Below are 25,919 nucleotides of genomic sequence, written 5' to 3' on the forward strand. Positions count from 1 at the left end.
ATTATTCCCTCCCTTCCAATACTTTATTTCTCAGTGCAGGGTGGAAATACTATACCAACACAAAAAAGCACAAAAATACTTTGATATTAATTAGGAGTCAAAAATGCATCACTGATAATGTCTTCAAAGGAGGCCTGTATCAAAGCAGTCATCTCTGTCAAGAAAACATTACGCCACTTTCAAATTCTGAATTTGGACTTTTGAATTAACTACCAAGTGCACAGAAGTTAGCACAGTGAGCAATCTATGGCATGTTCTGCACAGTACCAAGCACTGTGCACTGTGCTTCTTGATATTTCTGATAAAATGAGAATTTTAATAAAAACCAAAACAAGCAAAAAACCAACCAACCAAGCAAAAAACATCCCAGAAATAAAATAAGCAAACAAAAAAACCTCCCAAGGGTTCTGTAAGTGAGCAGTTCACATATTATAGAGTTTCTACCTTAACACCACTTGTAGTAGACATGTTCACAGGGAGCCTCTGTGCCTATCTTACTTCTCCTTTGTGGTAGGACTGAACTCCTAAGAACCTGGCTAAAAGGATTGTCATGGACAGAAATAGGAAGGAGGATTGCAAATACATGTCTCAAAAGAGCTGCAGATGAGTAGGTGAAGAAAGAAGCCTGGTAACTGTTTCAACATTACCTCACAATCCAGGTGATCCTAGAAAATACCTCTTTAATATCTGCCATCTGGCAAAAGCACTTCAGAATCCCCAATCTAAAGCTCTTGAGCCCTGTACTGCTCTGCTAAATGCAGTATAAAATACTACATACAGGTGCCACCATTTTTTGGTAGGAGTTCTATCTAACTGATCAGCCTCTTGCAGAAAGCAGAGGCTTTCTGGTTGCAAAAGCAGAATCAGTCTTTGAGGAGATTGATGTCTCCCTTTGAGATTTCCAGTGTAAATGTGCAAATGCTGAGAGGTACTGGAAAAGCTTTTGTTCTGCCCTGTATTAGAAAAATAACATTTAGCAGCTCAGAAACACACAGTTGTGCTTCATAAGTGAAAGACTGAGGAAAAGACTAAGCTGATTTCCTGGAATTAAGTCATTAAACACCTCAGCAAGACCTTCAGGTCTGCTTTGGGTTCAAAATTCCAGCAGTAGGTTCAGTCTCCTCACCAGCTGCAATAACAGCCAGCAGCACTTAGATCAACAGAGACAGAAGCTCATGGACCCTTGAGTAGAAAAGGCTCTTCTGTTGTAAGGAAAAGAAACAGACTGAAGTCTCATCAAAGAACCCAGCACTTTGCAGAGGAATGTTCTTTGGTCTACCAGAAACAGTGAAAAACAGTATCTTCAGATAGAGAACTCAAGGGAACTGTAGCTAAATGAAACACAACTCAGAAAATCTACTCAAAAGTACAGACAGCCCACAAACCTTGTCAAGGGTCTTTAAAAGACAGAGAGATGTCTGGCATCTGAGAAAAACTTCCATGACTTTTTTTCAGAATACTTGAGTTGGAAGAGAAAGGTTCCCAGAAGCAGCTGCTGGAGCTTGAGGTACATGACAGGGTCAGGAAACTGGCTTTTCTCAGTATAAGGATAGAAATACACTTCCCACAAAGGATGGGATACTGGGCTGCACAGAATGCCAGCATCTCTCAAATCACCCTTAGAGAGAGAGCAAACAGAGAGAAACTCTGGAGGGAGGATGGTAATGGGACAAAAGGAGCCTACATGTGTGACCAGGCCATTTATCTCTGGTAATGGATGTGACACCAAGTCACACTTCCTGAGAAATTAGGGACTCATGGCAAGATGGCAGAGGACATCCTCATGGCAGTCATGAGGGATTACCCTTGACAGAACCTCCCTGATCTGTCCAGCCACTGGACATGCTGAGAAGGAATTCTTGAAGAAGGCACTCTCTTATGGATCTGTGTTATCATGCACTTGCCTTCAATAAACTGAGCCTCCAGCTCATCCACCATTTGAGAGAAATGAATATCTCTGCATGACAAGAGGTCCAACAACCAACAGCCACCTCTGCCACTGTCATCGATTTATTAACACTGGGCAAGTTACTAGGAATCAGCTCCTTCTCTACCTTCCCCTCCCTCAAACTTTCTACAGTTTTTGTGTTTGACCCCACAAAAGATTAACAAAGTAAATATTCCAATGATTGAGTCAAGGTGCACCAGTAAGAGATGAGATACTTCAAGGTTTGTCACATCCCCATCCACAGCAGTGCAACTGCATTACTGCAGCATTACCAGGAACATTAGGTAAAAAAAAAATATGAATTCCAGGTGAAATATATGAAAAGACCATATGGAGAGAGAACGGGAAGTCTACTTTCCAAGAAAACAGTGGGAAAGGTTATTGAACAAACTAGATACAGTAAGGGAAAATGGCTGCTCTCTAACCATAAAATATATGAGTAGAAAACAGGGGAAGAATCAGTGGAGGCTGAAAATTAGATATGTCAAAGAATGGAGCCTTCCAGAGCATACCTCTAATAACACAGTGGAGATTAAACCTAATTAGCTCCAAATTGTAATTCAATAAGCTTACAAATAGATTTTAAGATACTGTAGCTATTGCCAATAAATGATGGGCTTATAAGGTACTTCAGTCTTTGTTGTGCTGCACTTTAGTGTGTTGTTCTTTACATACTGTTGTCAATTACATCTGTCAGTCCCAAAGTGTTCCTTTCTTTCATATGAAGTAGTACCTAAACAGATCAGTGCTACATATCAATTGCATGTATCTAATGGCAGGAAACAAAGCAGTACCTAAAATAAGTCTCCCCTAGAACCATTTTATGTGACAACATGAGTAAAACTGGTAATCCAGAAATGTCAGTCTATTCAGTCTGGAAATATGCAGTTATATCATTATCTTCCATTTTCCAGCCACTAAATGGTAATAACCCTCTTAAGTATACTCAACTCAAATATTTCTTTACATTGTAGTTCAACCCTGAACTTTCTGGATTTGTATGTTTGACTTTGAAAATACTCTTGTCAGCAGTACCCTTATGTCAAAAAGAAATTCTTGTGCCTACTTTTCAATACAGCATTCACTGTTTTTCCATTCAAATTATCAATTATTACGTCAAAACTGAAGCCATACTTCAAATAAGTTAACATAGAATTTTTTAACACATTCACAGGAAGGCACCAGAGCGAGAACTCCTCCCAGTTCAGTTTATTCAAGTGTATGCAAGTTCAAGCAAAACCAGGAAAATGGGAAAAACATCAGAGCATCACAAACCTCTTAGTTTACAGGACACTGAACACCCTCAGAGTGCACTGCTTTTTACTCTTCACACCCCAAGAGCATAAGATACTTGTTCTCTCCTCTTTTACTCACCAGCAAGTGATGAGTAACACTGAGTCTCTAGGACTGGGCCATGACAGCCACAAAAACCCACCTAGAGCCCTGCTGCTGTTGTCTTTTCAGTTTACAAGCTATAGGATGTTTTTCTGTATAGTATATAATTTTCCTCATTAATCAACTTATATCAGATTTTCGCCACATATAATTTTTTAAGCTTGCAAAAGTTAAAATACTAAAAATGAAATATGTTAATGCCTTAAAGGGAAAATTAATTAAATCAGAAAGATAAGATGAACTTACAGTTTGTGATGTCAGGAGGGGCATAACTGTCATTCATGAACATGCTGGTGGGTTTTGCAACCTTCAGATAAACAAAGTCAGATGTGTTTTTTAAGGCAGTCACTGCTTCTTCATGAGTAACTTCTTCTAAGCAAACACTGTTGACCTGAAGAGAAAAACAAACATTCTGAACCCAGAAAAATGTACAGTTTCCATTGGACACTCACTGAAGGCTGTTGGAACAGGCATTGAGACACATGCCCCAGACATATCTGGTACCATGAAATTATATAAATTTCCTACAAGTTTTCTAAAAGCCTTTTGTTGATATCTTTTTAATAGATTTTCATTCCTACCACTCTTGAAGACTGAAAAGTCATTTTGCATTATTTGGTAATTGCAGTACAACTTGAACACAGAGACAAAGTTACATTCTGCAATGTATGGCTATGGCTCTCATTTTTCTATCTGGACAAAAAAACTGTGGATTGAATTTCAGGAAGTTGAAGAGATTTTTTTACTTTGTGTATAGAAAAATTCAACTTTGAAGCTATTTTAAGCTTTTTTTAAAAAATAACAACCCCATTCAAAAGCATGACAAACACTGAAATGCAACATAAGCAGCAGCTTGACTACAGGCTGGCTAAAGGCTGGCCAGCCACCAGTACAAGGAGTTCCATTCCATTCTTCTATTTTCAGAAAAGAAACAATTCCATTGTATGTTTGTCTACAATTCTGTCACTCAGATCCCAGAAAAATAATAGCAGGCATCAGAAATAAATATGCTGATTTATACAGGTTTTGCATGGAACATTGGGCTGAGGAATAGATTTCAGATTTCCTGATGGGATGGTGTTGAATGATGCAGATTTAATTTTATCACTGATTTCCAGGCAGCTTAACCACAAATTGAATCATGCCCCTATTGAGCCTAAAAGTGAATGACTATTAAAAAAATGCAGCTCTTACTTACAGCTAAAAGTTTGTCTCCAATCTGAAGCTTGCCATCTTTATGTGCTGCCCCACCTTCGATGATTTTGGTTACATAAATGCTGTTGTCCCCAGGTATATGCTGATTTCCTACACCACCAGCAATACTGAAACCAAGACCTGCTTGAAGATAAAGGCATTACTCAAGAAACCTTTTTTGCAATCATTGGATTTAAATTCCTACATAAATAATAACACTCCTTATGTAACATGAATATATACAATCAGGGTCTGGCTGAAGTAATTCTGATGCCTTTTCAAGTGAACTCCATGATTTTCTTGAAAATAAAGCTCTAGAAAAGATATAACACATACACAATTCTGAAAACCAAAATCTAGATAATTTACTTCATGCTTTGTGAAGTATGGGCACAGCAGAGCTGTAAGCATCATCATGCTATAGCATCTATATATTTATAGTCATATTGCCCAGTAATTAATTTCCCTAAATTATTTTTAACCTCTCAAACATCCTTACTAGGTAATCCAATTAAGTATTTTACTCCAATTTCAATGTACTTAAAAATTACTAGATACAACCAGAAACATTTTTCATCATTTAAAAGAAAACTTGGCATTCTACAAGAACAATTTCAATTCTATCCTTATGAAACAGATACTTTAGATTTCCAACGTACCTTTGGGGCCTTTCACAAGTTTGATTTCCACTATTTTTTCTGTGACTGGTTTTCTCCTTTTGACATACAATCGTACAATGGATCCTGCTTCTTTCAGTGCCTCCACGGCTTTGCTGTGTGTCACATCCCGAACATCCACCTCGTTTACTCTCAGGATACAATCATTGACCCTGGAGACAGCAACAGTCATGCTCAGCTGTTGTGTTACAACACAGTGCACACATCAGGAGCCTAATATTGTATCTATAATACACTAACATACATGTTAAGGCATTGAAACACAGACATTTATCTCCAAAGTTCTACTCATTCAAGACAACGCTCTGAAATTAATTATTAGTGCTTAAAAATAAACCAAGGATCACTAGGAAATATTTAAGAGGAATATTTAATTCATGGCTGAAGAGGGCACCTTATTATATGTACCTTATTTTGACAGTGTTTCTAACAGATGTCTGCAAAAATTACCTTTTGTTTACAGCTATAAAACAGAATCTAAAAACCAAAACCTAGAAGGCACACAATGCAAACATACTAGTTTGAAGCCATGATATGAACAAGTCAATCTTGTTTTTCACAAGCAGTTTAAGTGCTGGCCTTCCAGTCCATTTAACATGCTGCTGCAGTAACTCTGAGCCCTCATTACACTAAGTGCAATGCCAGGCCCACCTGTCACCGTGTCCTGCCAGATGTACCTCTGACAATGGCCAACAAGCTAAAATGAAGCCTTGAACTAAGCTCATTAGGACTAAAACCCATAATACAGCAGGTATTTGCACATGAAATGATGGGCCAAGTTCTTGGCAACACAAGAGGAAAAAAAATCGTCCTACAAACAATGTGGATGGCTATCTTTGAAAAATTAGGACACTGAATTATTACCAAGCATAAAAAAGGGTTGTTAATAAACTCAACTACCTTGTGGATCAGAAAATCCACATATGGAAAACCAAGAGCTACCTTTTTCTTGAATTAAGGACTATGAAACATATGGCATAATAAATTTATACCACAGAATAGAAAAATTTCATTTAATTTTCCTAAACTGCATATATTAGTAGTTTGGGAGACACAAATTGATCCACTCAAACATTTGTCATTATTTACAAAACATTTCTGTAAAGAAAACCTATTTAACATTTAATGCAGGAGGATAAAACTATTAAAAGTAACAGAAAATTTTCTATTCACTTTTTAAAATACAGTAACAGCACTTAGTAACCCAAGACAGAAATCCATCCTACCGTAATCTTCCATCCTGTGCAGCTGCACCTCCAGCTATAATTTTTGTAATGAAAATACTGGCATCATCCCCAATATGTGGGTTATCTGTACCACCTGCAATGCTAAAGCCAAGTCCTGAATTTCCCTAAAGATAGAAAAGGAAAAATATTTATTGGGGAAAAGGTATTCTGGTGTATTTGATACACTATAGAACCAAATCTACATCATTTTCATTGAAAAGAAAAATATTTAAGGACAAATTAAGCAGTATGCTACATATATAACTTATTTATATGAAAATAAGTATAATTACAACTTACATACATGTAAGGAGAACATAAGTCACTGTATAACTGTGACAGTTCCAACCCCACAGCTTTCTCACTGAACTTGATAAATTACATAAAATTTTCTATCTCTAAAGTGCTAGATATTTCAGATTACTCATACAAATATTTGCTCCTCATTAAATTATTAGTGACACATTTTTCCCAGAAAAAAGCCTTTAAATAGCTTGTGCCCCACCTCTAATATAGTCCCACAGATGCAGAGATTCAGACTGACATTTTTCTCTTCGAGGATTACTTGCCCTTACCATCAACTGCAAGACCTCTTCACCCTCTCAGTAACCACCAGAACTGCACAGGTCTAAAACAATTTCTTTCTGTCTTTTTCTGTCTTTTTGTTAACAGTGCACCTCAAGTGAACTGAGCTAGATCTCAACGTAGAAAACCTAACAAAGAAATGCATGTGACAAGATGTCACTTGTAATCTCAATATAAACTTAATAGTATGTAAATAAAAGCCTATGAGAAAAATAGCAATACAGGAGATTAAATCAGAATCTGTGTTGTTAGTCTCTACAAGCCTAGGTAGCAACATTAAATGCAGGATGACTTAGAAGAGATCATTCCCCCATTTTACTCTCAATCGACATGGATATTAATAAAACTTTCAATTCCTGCTTAGCAACTGAATATACTTTTTTTTTAAATAAGGGTAAATAATCTACCTAAAATAAAAAGAGTAAGAATTAGTTTGGATTGCCATTTTTCATATTAAAGTATCATAAATTCCATTTCAAACAGAGTACAGAGGACATTTAGCATGTTACCCTTTCAAGAGTAATTTCTTCATACTCGTAATCTGCATCAGTGCCATTGACCTATTAAAAAAAAGAGAAATGAGACTCAAAGAGAATCCTACACTTTACACAACCCATTTTGCTTTGTTGGAACTTCACTCCCATCAAATCTCAGCTGATTCGCAGTGACCACTGGGCTCAGAGGGGACATGTGATTTTCACACCACTCTGTATTTATGAATCAGACAATCTTTTTGTACAAGTTTAAAAGGTGCCAGTTCAGAGAGCAGACTGTTCCACACAACTACTGTAGGGCACAGGCCCTCTGCTTCTGACTGCCAGAAAGAAAAAATGCTCTGGAGATCCTCAGATGTTCCTCAGGCTATAAAGCAACTTGAAACTGAGAATAAAGAAAGAGAATGTGGGATAGAGAAGAATTGTAAGGAAGAACAGAGCAGCATTTTCCTCTTATTGTTCCACACTGAGCAGAGAAAAATCAAAGATGGATGCTTTATATCATCTTCTCATGAGAAATAGGCAAGATCCTTTTAAAGCAATATTTAACAACTGTTTATGCTACTATTTATCATGTCACATACATATTAAAGTTCAGCAATTTAAAATAGGGACAAAAAGAGTAAAAGAGTTTAGAAGAATACTTTATAAAGCTTGATGAAAAACTGAAGTCCTAGAAAGAAGCCTTGTCATCCTCCAGTTAGAAAGGATACCCACATTCTTTGCTACCTACAGAATAAGGAAAGAACCAAATACCAGAAGCAAAAAAATATCAAAACTAACCAAAATCAATTAAATAACAAATTCTCAATCATATTTATATATTCAAGAGTAAGTTTTTTTCCAAGATATCTTGGAATTCAAATTCTTTTCTCCACAGTTACCTACAGCAGCTACAGACAACTCCATATTCCTAGCCTTTTAGGATGAAATATTAAACAAGGTACAATATAGCATTTATACTATTACTTTACAAAGGACCTTGCCTACCCTTAAGATATAGAATATCTGGAAAGACTTCTCTAGTCATAACACACTAAAGATAAAAAACATATATAGAAGAAAGCATTTTATAATCTGACCATTTCCTAGTAGAGACTTTAAAAAGGGAATTTAATTCACCCAAAATAAAATTAAGATCAAGCTACTTCCTTCCTCCTATGTTTATTGAACATATTTAAATGCTCCAAAAGCTGGCAATGCCATGACTTCCACAGGCTGTTTAATATCAAGCTCTTTTATCTCTCACTCCCTAATTATATTCCCCTGACAACAGAAACCATATCCATTCCACACATAACAGATTATCATCTTTGCAAAGTACCTCAAAAATGATTATGTCCTTAGCAGTTTGTTCAGTGGAAAAGATACAGTGGTTTTAACACATGATATTTCTCTATTAAAAAGGGATGAGGTCCTGACCTTCTGAATCCATGAAACTGGATCTATTGCTACACCAACACAAAAGAAGCCACTGTGATCAAGAAGTTTTGATGGTAGCTTAGTCCTTGAGCTATTATCTACAGGAATGACAACATGTGCTAACTGAAGCAGTCATCCAGCATTACACTACCTGCAAAAGGGTCATAATGATTGATCAGTGTGCAGTGCTCTTTTCTTTTCTTTTTTATTAAATAAATAACAAGGATGATTAATCATTTCCCTATTCATTGCCATTACACAAAACAAAGCTGATCCTAATATATTTAAGCAGTCTCTTATTTCCATACAAAGGTCTTTAATCCAATTTAAAATATCTTCTACATAAACAGGAGTAAACAAAAGCCTCCATCATTTTATCTTCTCCTTTAGCTTAGTTCTATACTCTCTCTTTTTTTTGAAAAATTACCTTTGAATTTATTCATCTAACAAACCAAACATTAGCAGAGACAGGAGCAAGAATATATCACATGATAAAAATCACTGACCCAGCCTATCTTTTCCAAGTTTTAAAGGGATTTCACACCCACTAAGCTAAGCTTTATTTCCAGGGCCTTCCCCTAGATAGAAGACTTCATAAGTAAATGTTGTAATTATGCCTGACAAATGAACAGTTCAGCCTCCACATAACTACACTTATTACCTTAATATTTCAAACAGAACCAACTCATTTTTGTGAATATTTATAGCACTAAAACCTTAAGTATAGCCGCTGCATGAAGAAATGTTTTTATGAGAAGTGCAACAGAAATGGCACATTAAATATTAAAGTATCTGCCTGCACAGTTGAAGAAACAGATTGTTCTCTGAACACTGAACCTCTGGGATCTCAGTTGTGTTTTGCACTGCCATACACTGAAACACAGAAAAATTCCCACCTGAAATCTGCAACATTTTTTTTTCATGAAACAGCTATTTAAGGAGTTTAAATAACCATCATGAGAGCTGACAAAATCAAGCACGATCAGAGAGATAAAATAGGTCTTTTTAAACAGCAACAACAAGTGTACCCAACTACATTCATAAAACATGATTTAAAGTTAGAATTGAAAGCAAGTGTAGACTTACATATGTTGAAGTCTCCAAAGAATCTGTATTCACCAGCACTGGAGGGGGATTTGCCTTTAAAAATGAAACATAAAAAAAATGAACAGCATAAGAAAATGTAAAATTGATAATTTTACAGCATTTAACTTGCTGGCTTTCTCAAAGTTCTGTTAAAAGGCAGCCTGACCTTGAGAATCTCAAAACTGACCTTCTAAAACACTTGTTACTATCCTGGACAAATTGCTTCCCTGACATAAACCCACACCATTAGGGAAGTCTGAGATCATAGTTAATATCTAAGTTCTGACATTTATTACCTTGTTTTTCAAAAGAAAACCTGAGTCATGCTACCATTTGACATGATGCCAGTTGCCCCAGTACTTGAGGTATGATATGCAGAGGTTGTTTTACCACTCAGTATCTCAAAACCAATTTTCAGTGGATTCGATTTCCCTTTCTTCCCATCAGGAGCAGTGAACCACCCCCTTCAAAAACTGCTAAATGGAAACCTGCAGAAATGCAACTTAAGCAAGAAAGGACCTACAGAACTGACTTGCAAAAGCAAACCCACAGCAGGCATTCATTTACCCCACAGCACCAGGGGCTTCCATCAGAAAATTGTTAAGGATTAACAAGCATAAGCAGCCAGAGATTATTGCCACAGAAAGCTGAAATAATATTAGCATTTTTACAAGCCAGGAACCAGCAGAGTAAGTTTACAGTTTTGGTCTCATACACTGAGAATTTTTCTGTGAAAAATGTGGTTTCAACAAAAAGAAAATCCGTAGGATTTGATGGTATTTTTCTGAAATTTTCCAAATAAACAGATTTCCCAATTATCCATCAACTATCTGCCTTTAAAATAGGCAGCATCTAGCCTGCTCTAGGAACATCAGCCAAACAAACAGTGTCCAGATATATTCCAGACTCCAAATACTGTTAATTATTAAGTTCAGTGGCACTAAACAAAGTTAATCTCCTTACTGCTTCAATGAATCTGAGGGGGTTTTTATTATGTATAAAAATATATTATCTTTAAAATTATGACATTCGTTTTTTTAATCTCCTAGGGGTGTGTGTGTGCATGTAAATAAATTTAGGGATAGTTTAATAGGCTGCAAAAGAAGCCAGCATTAAACTCATGCAAAGGTAAAGTTAAGACCTGCAAAAACATGACAATTGCATTAACCTATTCGTATTCTGCATTTTTGTTTCATTACTATGACAGCAACATACTTCTGAAGAATTTATGATTTTTAAAAGCTCCTAAACCTAGGAAGTGATGACTCAGAAGTGCCTTTGAAAAGGCTGAGATGAATAATCTCCCATCATTAGACAGGAGCCATCAATCTGCTATCAAGTGTCACAAATTAAGCCTGTGTGATTTAATAAGTACTAAAATCAGGTGGGACTTACACACGTTAACAAAGCAGACAATTAAAAGTAAGAGGAAACAAAAAGGATGACACATATGACTGTCAATATGCAATCAAAAGCCTTTCTCACCCAGAAGTTCTCTCAATAGAAGCATTGGCACATTTCATGCAGTAAAGACATTAAGCACTAGTTATTAATGTCACAATAAAAATCTCTGTCAAAACAACACTATCCTTCACAACCATTTTTTGCCACTAAGTTAAATTTCCTTTTCTGCTTCTTATTCAAGTGCAGGTTCCATTAAAATAGGAGTAAATTAAAATTAAGATCCTGTACTAAAAATCCCAACCTATTATTCATCACTATAATTTATTGTTAAGGTTACAATAAATATAACCATATGTTTTAATAAAAACATATGTTTTTATGGTTTTACTCAGAAGAAAGCAAGGTTGAACTGCTCAGTCATGTTCTTTTCACTCCATTTTGGAATGCATTTTTATTTAATATTAGGATTCTGTAACATCCAATTATATTCAACATATACAGCGCCAGTGAAAGCTGGTTCCCCATGATTTTTATTCTTGAGGCAGACAAGTGTTCTTATTTTCATATTCAAAAAAAAAAGACAACTAAAAGCAAAGTTGCTGTTAGTAGGTGAGCTTTGGTAAACAGTATGTTTGATATACAAATCAGCTAACCAATGTAAAACCCCTTCTGTAAGTTAAGTGATTGTTCCTAACACTCCTATATTTATCAAGCAGCAGCCATTTACCAAATTTACCATCTTTTTCAATGATGAATGAAAAAAGCTTTGCCAGGCTTTCCAAAGGTACTATCTGGACATGGTTGCACTGGCCTGTCAAATCTTGATGTGGACAGAATCCCCCTATTAGAAGGGAGTATTTCTAAAACTAATCAAATTTCTGGTCTTCCTGGTGGAAGAAGTACAGGTGAGAGATTCAAATAAACACACATCTACTGGAAATTGCACTATAAAACAGGAAACTGCAAAAAGTTTTGCTAATTATAGATTATGCTAAAAATAAAAACTCAGCAAAGACAAAGATTACCACCTGTTGCAAGGTTAGTCAAGTAGCCCGAAAGTAAAAATTAAGAAAAAAAATACTGACTTCCATACTACAAAAATTTTCAAGTAATATTCTGGATAGCTTAATTTCCTTTTAAAGTTAATAAACATCTGTCATCAAACAATCCCAAAAATTAATCCATCTTTTCAGATGGGGTGGACTCATCATTTCAGATTTCTGCACTGAAAGTTACAGTAAAGTTACAAAAAAACAGAATGACAATCTATTTGCAGAAATGTAACTGCTGGCTATCTGGGTTGTTGCATGGCTTGCCACGCTGTGGTCACATATTCCAAATTACATGGGAAATACCAACATTAACTCATGTTACTGCCCTCACTTTTCTTGGGTTTGGTTTCTGTTTTGCGGGCTGTTTGAACATTATGGGACCTAAAAGACGAAGGCTCAGAAGGGAAACATTTTTCAAGTCAAATATGTTAGGAATGGCGAGGTAAAATATCTCTTTTATATTCTAAATGTCCCCCAAAACAGTAATACCAATAAATGGGTGCAGAACATGAGAAACACCATGCAAGTGCAACCAAAGAAAGACATGTATGAAGTATTCAGAGGAGATGAGAAAACATTTTCTTTAGAAACAAATCAAGCAATAATGCTTTAGTACAGATGCAATGGCCATGAAGTTACTATATGAACGCAAAATATCCCACTGGTCCTTTCCATTCTTGTGGTTATTTTTTCTTTAGTTTTATCACAACTAACTAGTCACTTCTATATGAAAATATAAATATTTTAATGTACTAAAAGCTGTCATAAAATGAACAAAAGTTAGGGCGAAATTATAGGTATTTCACAGTTCACCTCAAAACAGTGCGGAATAGCAAAAGGCGTATTTCAGCAAAGCAACAAAACAAATTAAAGAATAAAAGTTGAACACGTTTAATAAAACAAAACAAAACAGAATAAAAACCTGTGGTATGGTGGATGGGATGGTCTCAGCAGGGACTGGTGGGACAGGGATCACAGGGACAATGGGAGAAGAGGAAGGAACAGCTTCTGTGGGCTAAAAATCACCAACAAAATGTCAAAAATAAGGAAAACTAGAAAAACAGTTTCAAACAAACAAGACTCAAATGTAACAGCATAAACAACTATGAGCTAGCACATACATGGATTTGGAGCCTAACTGGAATGCAGAACAGCCCCTATGAACCACACAGCTCATGGCACACATTCCCAGCACTGCACTGATGGTGAGGAACCACAGTAGCTGGGCATGCCCAGGTGGGTCACATCACACACCAAGGCACTCTCCCTGCAGCACTGAAACTTTGGGGTCCAACACAAAACCTGCTCAGGTCAATGAACAGACTCAGGCTTTCTGTGGGCTGGTTTCACAAAAGAATCTCCTCACCAATATATAACAGAGTGCAAAAGCAGGGAAATGGGCTGAAATTAATAGCACTCAACAAAGCTAATATTCCTCTTTGATAAAGAGGAAAAATCAGAAGTACTTTATGGTTTCTAAACTTAGCAAAAATCAAAGAAAACCTTTTAGCCAAAAGGGTGGAAGGTGCTAAAACAGCTTCAATTTCTCTCTCACAGATCTTCACAGAGGTTTACCAAACATCTGCAGACTAGGACAATTTTGGTCTTAAGAATCTTCATTAAAATAATAACCAGGGAACCTAGTGACAATTAAGCTGCAAAGGAGTAAGATTCCAAACAGCATTTTGAGCAAAACATTGACTCAAATGTCTTTGAGATGTTCACATACTGGTTGTCAACAAGCTGTCAGCAACACAAACTGCTGGCAACTATCATCAACATTACAAGCTGAACAGCAGATCAAAGCTCTTGCATTTTAGATGTTCCAAGACATTCTTGTGATCATTAAAAATAATGAAGCATAATGACAAAAGAAAATACTAAATCCCAAAAGTGAACAAAAACCCCAGAACATAAGAGTATTAAACATTTTAAAAGTTTGAGATACCTTAAAATACAAAGCAGCATACATCAACAGCAGCCAGCAAATTAAACAGTAATGGCAAATAATGCTAATTGCATTAAGAGACCAAGAACAGCAACACATATTAAATGTACATATGGTATTTCTACAGGGTTTTTTCAGCTCAAAGTCAATCCTTCCAAAATGAAAGCTGCTGAAAAACATTGCAATTACTGAAAGATGCAAGAACAAATTATGTTTGGTATCTTGAGAGTTAATCCTAATGTCATTAAAGCATTCTTACATCTAAAGACTAAAGGACAATATTTCAAGTGCTTAAAAAGAGGAAGGTAGGGGAGAATCTAAATTGATCTGGAAAAATATTAATATGCCTTTTGCAAAGGATGCAGGAAATGCTCAGTGCAATAAACCTGTGTCTCCTGAAAGAACAACCCAGGCTTCAGATGACAAATCAAATCAAACAGCTCAAGCACCAATTTGGCCCTACCCATACAAAATATGAGACACCCCTTTAAGTCTGCCTTGTTCCAAAGTAAGTAGTTTTTTGTGTTTAACCCACAGCAAGTCCTTCAGTGAGGAAATACCAACTAATATGTAGGTATATCACAGCACCATACACATCCTCAAGGAGACCAACTAAGCCAACAAATTCAAATTCTGTAAAATTCAGCAAATTCTGTTCTTAGGAAACAACAAAAAGATACACTTTGGAGAGCAAAAATCAAGTCAACTAAACTTTCAAGAAATTACTGTAAACCCCCTTATTGTATAAAGTACAGCAACCTTCACTAGAAAACACGAGAACAAGTATTCCTTTGCCAATCTGATTTCAATAATTACTACTTTGATTTCTAGCAATAAAATATAAAAGAAAAATTGGTAAGAAAGTCATTAGACACAGCAGGGCTAAAACTACAGAAAGAAAAGAATGCAACATACTTCCGACAGTTTGCACAAAAACGCACATCTCCAAACACACATTGCAACACCTACCTTCCCTACAGAGCAATTGGAGCAGGAGCCATCAGACACCCATCCACTAGCAGCTTTTACTTTTGCTGTGCTTTTTGTAGGGCTCTTTTTTACACTGTCCCGCAGGTTTGTGAATTTCCCCCTGTGTTTGGCAGCCGCTGGCAGCGTGCAGGAGCTGAAAGGCGCGCGAGCGGCCGGTGCCCGCGGCGGGTGCCGCAGCAGCTGCCGTGGCTGCAGAGGAGCAGCTTCGTGTATCTCCAGTCTCGGGCTCCTCACTGCATCAGAGCGCTTGAGCGTTCCCATCTCAACACCATGAGCACTCATCAAAGTCACAACACTGAGAGTCCTTCTTGATAAAAAAAAAAACCAACCAAAAAAACCCCAAAAAACCAACCCAAATGGAAAAAAAACAAACCGCCAAATACCCAACCAAAAACACCCAGCCAAACTATGGAGGGAAAATAGATGAAAATATTTCTGCCTGAGGAAGTTAAAAATATGTTTGCTGGATTATGGTCGTAGGAAGAAGCCCTACATGCTCTGCATTAGCTAGGTCTGCATGTTGTGTGCTCTCTCACTCTATTTAAAGAGCACCATTGAACCACCACACACCAGTCAATTTGCTGGCCACAAATAATCAATGCAATGCACAAAATATTGAATAGAAGGCAAAAGTCATCTGACTATTATAAAGAAGCTCCAAAGGTTATTTCTCCCAAAACCTTCTACAATCCCTTAACTTTTTCTCCATTTTACCACCTCAAAACTTTTCCAAGGCTTACATCCACAAATTTTTTAATCCTTCTGCTGTTCTGAATGCTTCTTGGGGCAGAAAATTAATGAATTTACAAGCAGTTGATGATGGAAAGTATATGAATTGTGAGTGGGCAGATACATTGTACAAGATTTCAACATTAAAATGTCAAAGAAAATAAATTTTTAAAATCATCATAATAACAAGAATTACTTTGTGTTAACAACTTCAAGAGTTGTATTTCCTTGAAATGCAGCAGCACCACGAAACTACAACTTTCAGGCACACACTGTTTAATTTTTTTTTTAATTTAAGATATTTAAATGAATATTTAAATGAGGCTTTTATTATTCATTCAATTTTTAATGCTAAGGATGCATGATCTCTATACTACATTTTTATTCCAATATTCAAAATAAAAAAAGCTCCAAAATTAATCCTTCCCCCATTCCCCCCAAAAAGAGAAAACAGCTTGATTTAATCACATTGTTGAATATTTAACTTTACCAGCCTATTTTAAATTTTGTAAAAGGGGAAGGGTCAAAGGTCATTCCCCAGCATCTATATGAAAATTGGCAGCTAAATACACCTATATTCCCAGCCTTACACAGGAAAGACGTGGGGTCAAATCAATGGCCACAGTGTTCTCAGCAGGTACCCACAGCCAGCACTGGCACAGCGTGCAGCACCTGCTCTTGCCCAGTGGGTCTGTTCTAGGAACATGCTGTGGATCTGAATTTCTGGTGCTGGGTATGATGAGAATGAAGGATACCAGCCCATAGGAAACAACTTGATTAGGTCAGCTGTACTGTATTTAGCTAACCTGGAGAGGTTTCATCAGTTCACAGCATTAGAACATGGTTAATCTCCATCTCACATTACACCTTCCTACAGCAATTGTGACTATTTAAATTATGAGACAGCAGAATTTTTACATGCAGAATAAAGGAAGAGACATACAGACCTAAGTAAAAACATTTCCAGTTATTTATAGCATGAATATTAAGAGATAAATAGGTACTGACAGATGCTCCTCTAATCACCAAGAGTTGCCATGTCTCATCTTCTATCCAGAAGGGATGCAATCAAGAGCTGCCGAACGTTTCATTACTGCAATATTCATAACGCAGAGACAGAAATGTTCCTGGCCAGTGACAGGAAACCAGAAATGCCTTGGCCATACCAACATTCGCAGACTTGTGCAGGCACACAGCAGGAATGTCCTTGGCCTGTGAAGCATTCAGGAGCTGGAGGACTGGGTCCCCCTAATACATGTGAGCTCAGGCACACACAGGTTGTTCTGTTCCACAAAGCCTGGGAGCCTGTGGGGTTTGATACTGAAGGGCAAAGGCAGAGATGAAGATAAGCATGTTGTGAATGTGCATGAGGGTAAATAGTTCAAAACCAGCACATAATAAGTTTTTCTCCTTTGAGAAATGTCCACAGATGCATTAATACTGAGCAGCTCTGAGGCACACTCGTCAGCCTGCAGGGATTACCGGGATGGAGCTGTCCTGTGTTGAAGGCCCCGTATCAGAATCCTCTTTGGCAAGAGCCTGCTAAATGGCAGATTTTGGAGACCACAAACATTTATTTTCCAGAGACATTCAAGAATGCTTGAGGTTTAGCAGGATGCATTTCTACCATCCATTTTACTTCCATATCAGTACCCAGCATGACATTGCCTAATTACTATTAGACAATATTCATGTCTATTACATTAAAATGCATTAAAGAAGGATTAGAGAGGCTTGGGGTATAAGGCTTTTGTCTTGCATACATAATAAATCCCAAAATATGCGATGTTCCACATTCAAAAGGAATGTTTTATTCCTGGAGACATCAACTTTGTTGAAAACACATAGACCAAGTAGTGTGTTGACTAAAACAAAAATAAATTAGCTTTTAAGAGTGCTAAGAAAATTGAGAGCAAGGGGAAGAGATGCTGAATATCACATTCTTGTAAACTCAGCTGTCTGGCTTCCTACATTCTCCTCCAAGCAGAAAAGGGGAAGACAATACAAAAGATGAGGCAAAGGAATTCACATATCTGCTGTATGCTTTCAGTCCTTTTGATTTCAGTGGCAAGAGAAGGAACATTATGCAGCAGAAAACTGCTAAGAGCATAATTTTTTTTCTGGCAGTCATCATGCCTTTGGTCCCTGAGGTGATATCAGTAAGATATCAACAATTAAAAGAAAACAAAACCTTGAAGGCAATTGTAGTTCCGAAAGCAACAGCCTAAGCACTAAAACACAGTCAAGGAACAAGAGGCAAAATACCTCATCCATGCTGCATAGTGTGCCTTGAGACTCTTCAGTGAAAAAGCCCAGGCTGCATTGAAATTTCGGTGGTAAAAATGCCAGTATACAAAGTGACTACAGCATAATCAAAGTGTAGTAATGCTTATATAGAACAACCATGGTATAAACAAAATGAAAACATAATGAAAAAAAAACACAAAAAAAGGAAGAGAAGACAAGAAGAATGTTATTATAAGAGATTAATCAGATATTTGAGAGACATGGGGATCAGTCTGCCCAATTATATTCACATGTGAGGTAAAGGCAGAGCCTGCCTTGGAGTCACACTGGTAGAATATAAAAACTCTTGCTGATGCCTTGGAAGGCTACCTGGGACAGAGGCTAGATAGTGTTAAAGGAATAAAGCAGATATTTATTAAAAGGCCTTCAAAGGCTACACCTTGGGCAATACCAGAGCCTGGCTGAGGCCACACCGAAGATGGACGAGGGTCATGAGTTTTCACACTTTTATAAGTTTTGGTCCATTTCCATATTGGGGTTGATTGTCCCATTACAGCTTTAGGTTATGCAGTCCCATCCTCCCAGACTCCTCTCCTCATCTCTCTGTTTGTACGTTTTTGGCCTGAAGCTGTAACAGTGTCCTTTGTTCTCAGGCTGGGAAAGGATTGTTTTGTCTGACTAAACTGTGAAGAGAACTTGCTAATACTTTATATGAAGTTCAGAGTTATACACTAATGCAGTACAAGTCTGAAAAATATGAAAGCTACAACTTAGACATCACTGCAAAGCAGTGGGGACACATCACAAGCCAAAGCCAGAAAATGCAGTTGTGTAACTGAAGCTGCACAGGTTTGGCAGATCACCTCTGACTGCAGAAAGCAAATGTTCTCCACTGACTGCTTTAATTACTAGCATGAGCTGCACTACTCTAATATCAAGTGCTAAGTGATTTTTCATAACCAGAGAGGGTTCAGGATCAGGTTGTGCTTTCATATTAAATACCAACTCTGAACAATTTGTTGCTAACACAAAGCTGAATCATCAATATTTTATTCTTTAAATTACCGCATCAAATATACAGTGCACACTTTGCAGCAATCTGTTAAAGTACCAGCAATCTTCTCTAAGTAGCTTTTCTTCAAGAATCATTTTCTTTCCATGTTCTCTACCACCCACTCAACAGCTGAGTAACAACAATACTCATAGAAAGGGAAAACAGTACTAATATTTCACCAGCAATGTCTTCTGCAAAGGTCTTTTTTAAAGCTTTAATGACCAACTTTCATGACTGCAAAAAGCAATTCTAATAGCCAGAAGAATACTCTAAAAATAATTTTGTACTTCACCCTTCCCACTGCCTTCAAGCAGATACTCCAAAATCAGTAACTTCTGTTAATGTGACTTGACTGATGAAAACAATTCCATATTCATCATCTCTTCTTGAAAGTAGGAAATAAAATATCTTCCAAAGCGCACAAAAACTTAAAAGTGGTAAGAAACAATTTTGATCCAATACCCAGTGACAAAGCTGACTTTAAAAAGCATAGATTCTTTCTAGAGATATATAGGTTAAGGTCTGCCAGTGCAGTTTTGTATCTTTTCTCTGAACTACAACCTAGAATGCCACAGGACATGTCACTAGTGAAGTGTGCTATTTTCAGAACTTTGCATCCATCTTCCTCAAAATCACAAAAGTCAATACTCATCTCAAAATACCTTCAGGGATTTATAGACTGTTTCATGGAGTCTGACAGTGACAAGAACAGAGCACAACTGCCACTCATCCTCATTCCCAATCCATGCTATCCAAGTGTGCTGCCCAGAGGATCTAACTGAACACACAATTAGCACTAAATTCATGCACCACCTCTGCTCTATTCCTCCCTAAATCAGTGCCAGCCTGTGGCTTTGGCAGGTCCTTACTGCCATGATGTCAGTGACTTGTGCTGTTAAGCTATAAATTTGAGGACATGCATATTTTTCCTGAGTGTATTTCTGCACTACTTTGAACAAAATGTAGCTTCAAGAGCATTTGAAAATGAAACACAACACAAGTACTTTCCTACAGCCCCAGCTTTGGAGTTCCAAAGAAATCAAATCAAAATTACCAAGTTTCACAAGAACTAAAATCATGTAGAACTATCTGAACATGAGCAGTTATGTTTCAAGTCAGGTATTGAAGAATGTAGCTGAATTTTGAGAACTACACAGGCCTAACTCAGGCCAGGCAGGAGTCCTGTCATTGTTGATAAGCCAGTCTAGAGAGCAAAATGTGCTGAATACACAGAATGGGAAGCAGAACTGCCAAACAGGACAATACCATTAACAGAAGAAGAATTCACTGTTACCTGACCAGGGAAATTATAAGTTTAATCAGGATGGCACCAACCCATGGGTGGTTAGGATTAAGCCTTCCCAACATTTTGCACTGATGCAATCATAACTTTGGGTTTCTGATTTGTGTTACTGACTCCTGCCCCTTTCAGGGGCTCTTGTTGTGCCTTGCCATGACAGAGCAAAGACTGATTACCACAGTGTCCCAAGGATGAAGGAATAAAACCCTAGACCTCCACCTGGATGATATCCAGGTCTCTCCAAAGAGAGTTTGGACAGAAAGCGCAGCAACAAAGTAGCTGAGTCTGAAGCCTGTCAGGGTCTGCCCACATGAGGAGGGGTAAGTTAGTACACAATGGTTTAACAATAAGATTTTGAGGACAGGTAAGCTCACCTTGGAGCTGTAAATTCAGTTCAAGTACTATAATGAAAATATGAAAAGTTTTTGGATCCCCAAAAGGGAAAGACATACCCACCCAGACCTGGTGGATTAAAAGGTCTAGTCTGAATGCCTGTGATGTTACCTTGGCTCTCACCTTTTTCAGAGTGAACCACCGCTCTTAAAAATCTTATCTCTGTCAGCAGACTATTTTAAAGACTCACCATTAGCATGCTAGATATTCTAAACTGTAGGGGTTATCTGGTTGCTTGATTTTGTGTTGTTGGGTTTTTTTTAACTCAGTCAACAAATTGATTCTCTAACCTAGTTTCCTCCTCAAACCCCACAGCATTTTGCAATGAACTCAAATGAACTTAAAACTCTGAACTAAAAATATAAATAAATAGCTTTGAAGGGGGAAAACAAAGACAGCAGAATATCAGTAAAATCGCAGATGGTGAGGATGACCTGAACTGATTTGAAGACAAACACAGTGTGTATTTACTCTTTCAATTCTTCACTGCAATCTTTATCTACAAAAACAGCCTAGTGAGGAGCAATGTGCACCACGGTTACCCAAGCCAAAATAAAGCAGCAGGGACAGACAGACTCTTACCTGCTGAGGCAGACTGTAGCTAAACTATAGTTTTGTGTATGAGACAAATGAACAACCACAAGGCAGAAATTGGCAACCTGGACCTACAAAACTATCACCAATGCTACCACACAGTATCTTATGGATGTTCAATGAGTAAAACTTTCAGGTGCTAAGAATCTCATGCAAATACAAACAGTCTCAATAGAACAAAAGTTTCAGTAACCAACCTGTTCTCTTTCTCTCTCTGTTAAGATCAAAAACTGGATTCTTGAAGCCTTGCCTTTTTATGTGAAGTATTCAGAAAGACCTTGCTCAAATTAATTTGTCCTGTCACATCTCTCAGAGATTGAGTTTAATCTCAGTCATATTCCAGATCCATAACATTAAAAATGTACACAAAGTCAATATTAGCTTTAGTAAAACTAACTTCTGCCTTTTGTTTATCAAATACTCAGCAAAAGTCCAATACTGAACCCTTTGCAGCAGGTCAGTCATCTGTATTCATGAAGCATCTCAATACTCTCAGCTCAAAGCAGAATTGCTAGGCTCCTCATTAAATTCATAAGTGCTATTGAGAATGAATTTAATGCATTTAATTTGCAACTTAAAGCAAGGCCTAGAAAGCTCCTTTTAAATAACATCAGCCTTAAGAATAATAGCTTTCATTATAATGCTAATGCATCCACAAAGAAGCCCAAACAGGGTTTTAGCATCAAAAAGAGCCAAGACAAAGAAAAAACATATTCTAAGACTTTATTATAGAAAGATAATAGCAGCTCTCAGGTGTCAATATTTTAGTTTTTGATATTCACAGTAGAAAGGGTATGCTGTGCTAAGAAACTGAGAGGTGGTAAACTGTTCACTCCTAGGAACATTATTAAATCAAAATACAATGTCAAAGGCTGGGTACTGTTTACATGTTTCTCAGAACACATAATTTGCAATCATTTTTCAATTATTCAGGAAATAAGTAAACCTAGACAGAATGCCCATTCTCTTATTTCTAGTTAAGTATCAAAGAAGTCCTATACCTATCTAGGTCTGATACTGAAGAGTGATCTCACTAAATATTAGAAACATGTCAATTACCTGTCAAACTATCTCACTACTCTTCTCCAAAAGTTAACAAAACTTAATTAATTGGATTTTTTAAAATTGAGTAAATCTTCAAGAACCATTATTCATAACATATGAAAACTTTGCATGTGAATGTCATCTTAAGTAAAGTACAATCAGGATAAGAAACATTCAGGTTCACTTACTTACAGCACCCCACTGCCCTCAAAGTACTTGAAGGACAGTCTGAAAAGGAGTAGTGATTTGAAGCAAGTCAGTGAATCAGAGCTAGTTTCCCATTTTAAGATAAGTATTTTTTTTTTGAAAACTGTATTAATCTTTGAACAATCTATTATCTAAAAATATTTTTAGAATAGGTGTATTTGCCCTAGAACACTAAGCATGAGCAGAACAGAATTTACCTCACATTAATGAACAGCAAACAGAAAACCACACCAGGAAAGTCATCTATAACAACCCATTAATTGAAATTCATTAGCTTTTAGGACATAAATATCAATTTAAAAAAAGGGAAACTAATTACTTGATTTACATTCAAACTGGCTTTACACTAAAGCCATACCATCATTTACAAAAGGCTTTGCACATATCAGTGGCAGAATTGTATCTTGACACATGCTGAATGTTTCACAAACATGCACTGCAATGTTCACTCCAGCCCTGATGGCTTCTTATTGCTACCCACAGCTGCCAGCTCTGCTCCTCAGCTGGTTTCACCCATTCCTACACCATGGAGACCCTGCAAGCTGGGATGGCAAACTCAGCCTTTTGTGCTCATATCAAACTGGCCAAAACATCCATTTTGCATGGCACTTCTTTCACTTATTTACCCTGGATAAAAGGAATATTAACTATACTGACCTGAAAAAAGTGGGGAACAATAAATATTGCAAGTAGAAGCTTAAGTTTCTCAGACTATCATAAAATACATGAAACAATGCAAGCGTTTCTTATGACTTCACTTCCATTAAGTTTTGGACTAATTGTGATAGCATCCTAGCTTACACAATCATTTCTGCCTATATCATTTAGTTAAGGTAATTAAAGAACCTAATCTATAACACAGTTGAAATTTCAAACTCTTCATTACAAAAAAAGTCTGTAGAAAGCACTAAGACAAGGGGTTTGACTTCTGAATTTATGATTCAGAAAAAGCAAAACAGGATTAATCAGACCCTCAAGAGTCCCATCGATTGCAAGAAAATTCTGCAGTTTCCTTTTTTATAATCTCTAACACCAACAACACTACACAACATATTTCTACTAATGTTTCAATTACTGAAAAAGCACTTAGTTTCCTGAATCCTCAGAACCAGAAGACACCAACCCTTAGCCACACTGTTATAACATTGGTGAGGCCATGAGATGAGTTCTGAGGTTCAGGCTGACTTTGACAAGTGATGCTCCAAAGTTTCCACTCCCAGGCCACTGTCCAAGCTGCTCCTTGCCAAGATGCTCTAACCTGCCCTAGTCCCTGTCTGCAACAGAACAGAAAAGACAAATCTGACTCTTCAATCCAAGGGAAGGCTATTTCCTAAAAAAATACACTGAATTCTCTTTCCAACACTGTCTTGCATTTAAAAGAACTTTGAACAAGATGCAGAAGAACAGCTCCCATAATCCCAACTCTGCTCCCCTCCATTAGGCTACAAACAAGCAGAAACTGCTCTTTGACTGTTGAATCCTTGCCACTAAAAGAATGCTGTCCAAGTTCATGAAAACTCATGGATTCAGCATTATGAAACACACAATTCACTTACAGCTCCTGGAATCCCTGTACTGGAATAGGCAGCAATCTCTAAAAGCTCTCAGAGGAAATATCACAGCTCTTGGCCTGGGTTTATATCCTCCCCAGCCCTCTGCTCTGGCTGCTGCTGGAACCAGGGCACCAGCTTGACAGACATGCCAGTAGTTTTCTTCTGCAGTTTTTCTTTCCCAATAAGCAAAAAAGCAAGTAGAAAATTGTATTTTACAGTACATTCTACTTCATCTGGTTATGGTTTCTGAAGTAAAAGGACAAAAATTGATAAAAATTGAACACTGCAACAAAGGTAAAAATGAGTAAGTGAAGAAATAGGCCGAAACAAGAGAAAAATTAACACTGAAAACTATGAAAGAAGAAAGTGAACTAACAGATAGGCAAAAACAAATTAAGTGGTCATGCTATAAATATATAACTACTTACTTGCTTTGAATTTCAAGAACCAGAAACCAAAATGTATCTTTTTGTTCTGGTTTCTGAGGCTCAAAGCCAAATTAGCAATTGTCAATTAAATTTTTCAAGTCCTTCATTACTTGAATTTAAGTGACAGCAGTAATGTATAGTATAAAAATTAACACCAGACAAAACCCAACCTGCCAGCACTCCTGCCATTTCCCAACTGCACCAGAGCACAAGATGAACCATCTGTGGTTCCAAGATGGGCAGCATTGTATCTTGTGTTGTACATAGGAAAAAAAACTGTATAGCAAAAAAACACCAAGATTATTTCTAATTCAGAAATGCCTTAGGGCAGCAGCTGGGAATTCACCTGTTACTTGTAGCATTAATCACATTCTCTGAAACTATTAATTTAACCATTAGTCCTTTCCAGATACATTTCAGGATTAATTTCGACACTCTGATCATCTCATGACTGACACATAACTCAGGGGATGAATCTATCAGGTTGCATTTCCTTATGAGACTTGGAGATTTCCAGCTCAGGTGATCATGATTGCTGAGTGACACCTAAAAGACAGAAACTGAGATTCCATTCCCTGCATTTAACTTGCACTCTTGCCAGGCTTCCAAACATCCTCTAGACATTTATTCTCATTCTTTTTTATTTCCTAGTGTAATTTATTCAAAAACATCAAATAGTACAGTGCAGTAGAGAGATAAATTATTCTGATAGCTCCACACAACCAGTAAAAGTTGCTACCCTGGATGAGAGCAAAGGCCCAACTGGTCAAGAGTCTTACCAGCAGAAAAAACTGACAGATGGGCAAGGAGGAATTAGACATATGCCCAGTAATTTTCCCAGAAAACCATCTCAGAACCTGACAGTCAAGAGCTTCCAGAGCCACTCTCTGTAACAGCTCTGTGCCACCTGCTCTTTGCAAATCCATTTAACTCTGCTTTTAAGTAATTT

At 37.2% G+C, this 25,919-nt stretch overlaps 1 protein-coding gene across 17 annotated transcripts in view; it reads right to left on the minus strand.

Moving 5' to 3' along the window:
• The window catches only part of DLG1 (discs large MAGUK scaffold protein 1), a 140,547-nt gene that overhangs the window by 41,074 nt on the left and 73,554 nt on the right, over positions 1 to 25,919 (minus strand). For 9 of the 17 annotated variants that reach the window (XM_063166958.1, XM_063166955.1, XM_063166954.1 and 6 more), the window contains 7 exons: positions 13,406 to 13,498; positions 10,028 to 10,081; positions 7,535 to 7,585; positions 6,441 to 6,565; positions 5,197 to 5,366; positions 4,542 to 4,678; positions 3,590 to 3,734 (listed from right to left, as the gene is read on the minus strand). In XM_063166958.1, coding sequence (XP_063023028.1) covers positions 3,590 to 3,734; positions 4,542 to 4,678; positions 5,197 to 5,366; positions 6,441 to 6,565; positions 7,535 to 7,585; positions 10,028 to 10,081; positions 13,406 to 13,498 — 775 coding nt within the window. The remainder of the gene's footprint in view (positions 1 to 3,589; positions 3,735 to 4,541; positions 4,679 to 5,196; positions 5,367 to 6,440; positions 6,566 to 7,534; positions 7,586 to 10,027; positions 10,082 to 13,405; positions 13,499 to 25,919) is intronic. The other 8 variants (XM_063166966.1, XM_063166957.1, XM_063166956.1 and 5 more) reach the window with 1 other exon arrangement.

Source organism: Melospiza melodia, chromosome 12 (assembly GCF_035770615.1).
Source record: "Melospiza melodia melodia isolate bMelMel2 chromosome 12, bMelMel2.pri, whole genome shotgun sequence".
NCBI lineage: Eukaryota > Metazoa > Chordata > Aves > Passeriformes > Passerellidae > Melospiza > Melospiza melodia.